This window comes from Sinohyriopsis cumingii, chromosome 15, assembly GCF_028554795.1.
Source record: "Sinohyriopsis cumingii isolate HCF-2022 chromosome 15, ASM2855479v2, whole genome shotgun sequence".
In the NCBI taxonomy this organism is placed as follows: Eukaryota; Metazoa; Mollusca; class Bivalvia; order Unionida; family Unionidae; genus Sinohyriopsis; species Sinohyriopsis cumingii.
In genome coordinates, this window is record NC_142975.1 from 125,762,021 (window position 1) to 125,770,542 (window position 8,522).

Consider the following 8,522-nt stretch of genomic DNA (forward strand, 5'->3'; position numbering starts at 1 on the left):
ATTTTTCCCATTGTATTTCTTTTTGGCCCATTAGAATGTCCTATTCATACCAAGAATCTCTCAGTCTCCTTGATGTCCTGCATTATCAAAGAAATCATGTAAAGTTGCCAATGGAAAAATACATGTCATCATCGCTAGAAAATAAAAGTATATCCATAGATGACGCTGATTTAATGACAATCAACAAAGGAGTTTGTATTCCCTGAAAAACAAAATATGTCCCAAAATCTTGGCACTATTTGTCCAAATAACATACAATATAATGCAAGTGTTCCAAATAACTTGGAAGGATCTGAAATGTTGAGTGGATTCAAAGTGTGCTGAGTGATGTATCACTGTGAGGAATCAAAGCACAAGCATGTGTAATTATTCTTTTCATCAAATGATTATTATGTACCAGCAATCGATTAACAGGTGTCTTAATATCTATGGCTGCTAAGATCTAACATATGTGTCATCACCTAAATCCGTGTTGGATCACTTCAATATTTTCTTGATAGCCTGCATACTACATGACCAATCCTGGTTTGTACAGATGAATGAATTAAAAGCCCCCCCCCCCCCATAAAAAAAATCTGGGTACTGTAGACTATCATTTGAATCTGTATACATCCACTGTCTGAAGTACACACAATTTTACCAGAAATTTGGCATCCTGGAGAACCTTGTATTTGCAAACTAATTAAATTATAGGCTACATAAAATTTGATTAGTAAAATGGGATATTTGATTTAGTACTACATTGTCAACAGGGATCTCCGATGACTCATAAGAAATACATGACCTCTTGTTTTTTTAAGACAAGCAGTTTTAGAATAGTAATGCAAAGACATGCATGTTATCCAATATGTGTATATCACTGTATCATGCATTTAAATATAAAGTCCAATAATGTGCAACCTAACTGAAATTCTTTAGTAAATACTTAAATTCTGACCATTAATCCACTGGTCTCTTTTAAATTATAGATTCAAAAATGTAATTTATTTTCTTTCATTCAACAAAAGTATAGCACAATGACAACACAATTACTAATTAGCTACAATAAAATGTTAATACTAAAAACCTGTACGATCTCTATCACTCTTTCCCTTCATCTACCCTTATTGTACAACACCCACAAAGATGTTTAAATTTAACTTTAATTATAACAAATCATTTAAAAGTAATTTATTATAGACAAAATTCTCAAGAAGAGTTGCTAGCAACTTCAGTGATTAATTTATTGCTAACACGTATTTACTTCATCCCTTTTAAACTCTTCCTGTTTACAGAAATTTCATATAAATGTAGTATTCGCTCAACCTCTTGTCTGCTGGTATACTGATTTTCAAGATAAAAAGCATCAAAGATACAAAAAATGCATAAAACAAAATTAATTTGTTCATCAATTTATAATTTCTAACCCAAACGTTACAAGATGGCCCCTAACATTGTGATTTTGTTTGCTTTCAAATCAAAACAGAACCTGTAAAGGAAATGAACATACTAACTGCTCAGTCTTTTTCTGATTTCTAGAACAGTCCATTTTCAGTAAAAACTATCATCTGCATGTAATATTTGGAATGTCTACTTTTAACATTTCTATTTTTTTTTAAACTGAGCAAAATAAAAAGGTATGACTTATATACAAATGTGTCTGAAGGGATGCAGCTCTCAAAAGTTATGGAAATTTAAAGAATTATTCAGAGTACACTGTGTCACATCTGTCGACAAAACCAAACAGACTCACCCATACAAAAATGATGACTGTATTAAGAAACTCCTGTCTGGTTTTAGGTTTGAAGAACATGGCAAAGGCCACATTAGAAATTTTTATAAATTGATGAATAAATTGACAAAGTTTGTCCATTTCTTTAATCACTGATACTGTTTGCTTTTAAAATCGGGGGGGGGGGGGGCAATTTGCTTTTAAAATCAGTGGGGATACACACAAATGGGAAAGTAAGCAAATATTATAATTATAATTAACAACTATGGGTGTTGTATTATTTTTTGTCAAATTATTTGCTCTAATACATGGTTTAATTAACAGTATTTAACATTTCGGCTACCGTATTTACCGCATATGTTGGGACACCATATTTGTTGGGATACCATAAATTAATTTTTAAAAGTAATTTTTTTGTGCACTGTATGTTCTGGGACACATCTTTTTTTTTCAAGTCGTAAGTTGTGGGACACCTTTTAAATCATTCGAAAATTACATGTCGGAAATTACAATCCAACTGAAATTTTATTTTTTAAATATAAAACTGTACTTGAGATAAAACTCTTTAATCCACTGCAGCAGCATCTCATCAACACAACCCTTCTCCTGCACACGTATGGTCTATTATTTTGGTACATGAATACTTTTTTAACTTTCTCATACCGTGAAAAATTGTTGGGGGCAACACACCACCTGAAGTGGAAACTGCAAGAACAAAAGGAAGATTTTTTTCAAATCTGTACTAGTCTTGCTAATTCTCACACTTTTGATGCCCATCTTATCATCAGTCCATCCAGGAATGCGATCAAAGTACACTAGAGTTTCATCCATGTTAATGATCATATTGTCGGCGAAATGATCTGTTTCTCTTCTGGCCATCACGAAATCATCACGTGATTTTATTTTCTCCACATCTTCTGGATGATGCTGGGTCATCGATGTTCACGCACGAAGCACTATATTGTGCAACTTTAAAAATTGTTCCATTGTTTTACTTTATTGTCAAACTTTTTGTGAATACGGTTGAAAAGGAACCAAAGTTAGCTTCCATATCTCGGCCGTCTTTGTATATTCAAAGCTAAAAAATGAAATTGGCACACTTAAAAGAATCCAGTAGTCGGCATCTGAGGTCAGCTTGCTTTGCAATAAAGTAACCTTTGTATTGATATTCTTTTTAAAAAAAACGGCTTCCGAGTCCAAAGTCGGCTTCCAACGTCTGCTTGCTTTGTAATAAAAATAACCTTTGTCTTTGATGTCCTGTCAGCAAGTTCAAAGTTTACTGCTGGCTGCCAGTTGTGTTTATTTACCACCAGGGCTTATATGTGCTTGGCATCTTTAGTAATAATTAATACAAAGGTGCACTGATGTCTGCGGGTAATACTTATGTAACCCGCGCTGGCGAAAAGATTGTCACTTGCACTCAAGTGAATGTGTTTTAAAATAATGATTTTTAGTTGCGAGATACTGGCATACAGTATAGTTCTCTTCTGGCCTTAACGAATTCATCACATGATTTTATTTTCTCCAAATATTCTTGGTGATGCTGAGTCATCGACATCTGTGCACAAAGCACTATATTGTGTCACTTTAAAATTTGTTCCATTGTTTCAATTTATTTTCAAAATTCCCGTGAATACAGTTGAAAAGGAACCCGAGTATGCTTCCATATCTCGGCCGTCTTTGTATATTCAAAAAAAAAAAAAAATCGGCTCACTTCACAGAATCCATAGTCAACTTCTGATGTCAGCTTGCCTTGCAATAAAATAACCTTTGTATTGATATCCTTTACAAAATAAAGTAACCGGGGTCGGCTTCTGAGATCGCTTGCTTCGTAATAAAAATAACCTTTTGTCTTTGATGTCCTGTCAGTAGGTTCAAAGAAGGAGTTAAATGCTTGCTGCCAGTCGTGTTTATTCACCACCAGGGCTTATACATGCTTGGTACAGTAAGGATAATTATGTAACCCTAGCTGGTGAAAAGACTGTCACTTGCACTCAAGTGAATGTGTTTTCAAATGATGATTTTTTTTTTTGCGAAATATTGTCATACAGTAGACCTGGATTTAATTCAATCTTGATTATTTCGCACCCAACACCGTGTCATGCGTGAATGGCATCTTCAAGATATCAGTTGACTATTTCCCTCTTGTATGCGATTTTGTTGGCTCCAGTTTTCAGTCGGATAACATGTTCAAACCTTTGAGCACAACCACACACAATTGTTTCTCAGTGTTCATGTCAATGAACAACATGGTGCATAGCTGCCAACCTTCCAGGCTCACAATTAGTGAAAACAGGGATAAAAAGTCGTGAATTTGGACACGAATTCGTGAATAATACTATGACAATAACTCCATCCACTCTGACTACTCCAACCTTCAGTACTATACTATATCAAGTTCGCAAAATAAAAAAAAAACACTATATATATATGCAGAAATATTTATTTATCAAGACATAATACCGTGGCAGACTTGAACTTCCTGAACTGCTTGATCGTAAATTTGTTTTCTAAACAGTTCCGACTTCCTGCCTGCTGGTTGATCTTGGGGACTATAATTGCTGACAAATTTTCTGCAGCTAAGGAGGCCTTAAAGTCTGTCTTATTTTTCCTCACTAAAGAAAATACTCTTTCGCTGTCACTGTTGCTGTGAGGAATGCACAGGAGCTGCAGCATTTTTGGTTCTTCCACAGGAAAATTTGGAAGCGATTTTCGAGTCCGGGAACATATGTCAGAACAAATGTTTAGCATGGTCTCCAGCTGATAAAGGTAGATTGTGTTCGACACAAGAAAACTCACAAATAATGCTTAAGCGTTGGTATCCTGCGGGTCTTCCACCAATGGTTTAAAATATTCCAGAGCTGAAATCTGCGAATTCTTAATTTTCCCAACTTCTACGTGTTTTTTGCAACCAACATTCTTCCTCACATCGTCTCTGCGATGGCACACTGAGTGCAAAAAGCATGAAGGAATATCAATGTTTAATGGTAGAATGCACGGCCAATTTTTGATATATTCCAAATTAAACTTCACTTTTTGAGTAATACATTTCTTTTTCCTCGGCGGTGAAGACATTTTCAAAATCTTACATGCGATGCTGAACGGTAACTTGAATCAGTGTTTTGACGCATGCGCGAAGCAAATTTCCGGTTAAGCCCCAGTTTCTCTCAAAAGCATTTGTAAAACTACTCTTATACATATAGATTAAAATAGGCTAAAATGCTTGCGACCGGGACAACTGTACTAATCGGCTGTATATCTATTAATATCGTGACCACCGGTACCGGACCGTTTCGGCAACTGCGAATATCATGACTAGCGCTTAACGGGAAATCGGTTATTTTATTAAAGATATAAAATAACTGAGGATCGGAAAATTCGTGAATTTTTGTCTTACGGCATGAATTCGTGAATCGCTGAAAAAGTCGTGAAATTCACACCAAATTCGTGAGGGTTGGCAGCTATGATGGTGTGTGGTATCGGACATAATTCATACACGCTACAGTATGGAAGCCTATGCTACTTATACGGATTTCGTGGAAATATTTTATTATTTAATGCTCATGCTGAAAAAAGGAATAAATGATAACAACACAAGGTTAGTTTCTTTCTTTTTTATTATGAATTAAGCATTTTATTTATCTATTTTATTGTGACGTGCAGTTTGGGGGGGGGGGAGCACAAAAGCAATACAAATTTATTTCGTTTCTTAAGTCTTGGGACACATGACCAAAGTGAAAAAAATGTTTCACCGTAAGTTCTGGAACAGGAAAAAAAATAATTATTTTATCGTGTCCCAACATATGCGGTAAATACGGTATACTGTCATCTGAAAATCAATGATTATATTGGCTTTTTGTTTTGCTACTTTTCTCTAAAGATATGTAATTCCATATTATCTTTATTATCATTGTAGAACAAAAAGTCACAAGACAAATAGTCATGGACAAAATGTCACAATTCTGATTTTCAGTTATAACAGGTGTAGTATAAAAAGTCACATGACAAAATGTCAATTATTTTTCATAGAGTTATTAAAAAGACATAGGTCAACAAGTCACAATATGACTTATGTAATTTTGAAATATTCATGCTATGTAAATTAAACCGACTTTCACACTTCCTTTATCCAACAATATGTAATATCAAATTTGTTTGGTTTTTAGGCTTAAATGACAAATTAACATTTACTAATGCAATATGTCAAACAGGCTGTTTGTAGTATATTAACATAAAAATGTAACCGTTTTTGTACAGGGTGTGTGGGTAGAGAAGCATTCAAAAGAGGATTTGAACAGGTGCCTATGAGTAATACAACAGGATAAAAACAATAGAACTTTTGAATACTGGTATAGCAATTATAAATGTAAAAGGCAAATTTTATTTACATGTTCTGATTCACATTATCAAAAGATAAATTACCATTTAACTAGTCCTACATGTAAGACATAGCACATGTTGATTTTGTTTAGGTGCTATGTCTTACTATCCAAATGCCGGCCTTGTATAGTGTGTTCCGATGTCGTTAACATCGGAATGAGTAGTCAAAGTTTCAGGAATATCTCACACATCTGGCAGCATATATCGATACATTTCCACTAATTTATGTGTAATTAATAGTTTTACTGTGCTGTCTTTATCCTGGTGGAATGAAAATATGACACTAGCAAATGGACGCCTTTTCATGTTCCATTGACATACATTTGAATTTGTTGCAATGCAACGGTAGTTGAGGTATGCCGAAGTATATTTAAGTAAGTTCATGTGGTGGATATGTTTCTTGAACGAAATGAAACATTGCTTTGGTTTCAATAGGCATAATATATTTTTATTTGTTTTGTTAAAGAATAATATTTCCACTTAAACTGATTTCAGCATTCCTGGCTTTCATCGCTTTCCAGTCAGCTGAAATGTAGGCCAGGTCCATTTCTTTTGTGAGAATTTGAATTTATTAGAGAAAAGACATCAGAGTAAGTAAAGTCTGACTAACAGATTATTACCTTACTTTGTAGAAACGCGCTGTTATTTTAGTTGCCAGCTGTGTGAGATATTCCTAAAAATGTGACTTTCTTTATGATGTTAGTCGACATCAAAACACACTACACAGCGCTGTTAGTTAGGCAGTAAGACCCTGACGCCCAAATCACAAATATCAGCGTCAGGTCTTACATGAAGGACTACCATTTACCATGAACAAAACACTGGTATTTTCTTTTCTTTTTAGTATTTTAAAACAGTATATAATGATCATTCTATTTAAAAGACAAACTATTATGCAAATTTGCCTTTAAATGCGTACACAGTAGTTAAATCCTGAAAGCTTGTTTGCACAATAATTAAACAAAACATGCCACCAATTCTAAATTCATTTCAACAGCACCCATTCCTGTATAACACACCTGATCTCTGAAGTTAACAAATCAATTGCTAAATTGTCAACATCACCCCCTTTCCTGTCTAACACTAATGCTCCTAATTCTGAGTAATATGTTTATTTTGGTTTTGTTGTTTTATCTTTATTAATGTTATTTTATAGCATTAAAAGTTCACGTGACATTTTGTCCTCTGTGACTTTGTTCTATATGCTCATCAAATCAAGCTATTAATAGCGACATACTGTCGTGTGACTTTTCTCCAACGTGTTCATCATAACAAAACAAATCTGAATTGTTACATATTGTCCCGTGTGCTAATGTGACTTTTGTTCTATGACTTTCTGTCCATTTACCCATATTTGATAGGCACTTGGACAGTAATCCCCCCCCTTTAATCTACGTGAGTGGTAGGTTGACACTTGAGACAAACTCTCCACGTTTTGAATGTCAATAACCAGAATAATTTGTATGATGTACCTGAATCGTGCTGAAATACCAGGAGCAACATTGCTGTTGACCAATCTGGAAATTAGAGTTTCAGCCGCTAATAACCTCGCCGCCATCGTGTAGGTCGTAAGGGAGAGTAGTAACGGTAGGTAACTCCGTCACAATGTAGAAACTTTTGCCCAGATACATTTTTTCTAACTGAAAGAATTCGTATATATATATATATATATATATATATATATATATATATATATATAGAGAGAGAGAGAGAGAGAGAGAGAGAGAGACAGAGAGACAGACAGACAGACACAGACAGAGACAGACAGACACATACAGACAGACAGAGAGGAGAATGCAAGTATAATAGAAAGTGTCATACGTTAACTCTGCACACATTTCAATAATTAAAAAATAAATGTACAAATTATGAATGTTAAGTAGTCTTAACATTTCAAATGTCTTACCTTTTCCATAATATTTTGTTGCTAGATTTCTTTTGAAACCTGAACACATTTTTTTTATCATCTTTAGTTTCCAATAGCAAGTACAAACTATAGTCGCATGCCAAATTCTAAATATATTCCCACATGTTCTCTCATTGATAAATCAAGGACTTGAACTGTCGTGTCAGACAATAATTGCCGGGTCCTTTTCTAAAATATTGGGTCAATGCCAACTATTTTGGGTCCGATGGTTTACAGTTACCGACACCAGGTGCTAGAAGGTTTTTTTTTTTTTGTTTTTTTTTTTTAACGTCAGTGAACTGAGTAACACGTCAATTATTCCTCTAGACGATCTATTTCACTGCCACGACAGTGTAGTATGGCTTCTATTTATACCATGTTTATTGTATGATTAGCCTGAATTCGTGGGCCATATTTCACCGTAATTCGTCTGGAGCGGTTGAATCCATTATGGTTGTTGAAACGCGTAGATGAGAATCGACGTGGATATTTAACATTTCAAATAAATTTTGTAACAAAATTATA

At 34.4% G+C, this 8,522-nt stretch overlaps 1 protein-coding gene across 1 annotated transcript in view; it reads right to left on the reverse strand.

The window, feature by feature from the left end:
* Window positions 1–7,701, reverse strand: part of LOC149782700 (aspartate aminotransferase, mitochondrial-like) — a 44,543-nt gene extending 36,842 nt beyond the window's left edge. Inside the window, exon 1 of the mRNA XM_089934194.1 lies at window positions 7,564–7,701. Within this exon, the coding sequence (XP_089790320.1) occupies window positions 7,564–7,649 (86 nt within the window). The 5' untranslated portion in view covers window positions 7,650–7,701. The remainder of the gene's footprint in view (window positions 1–7,563) is intronic.
* Between the last annotated feature and the right edge of the window lie 821 nt (window positions 7,702–8,522).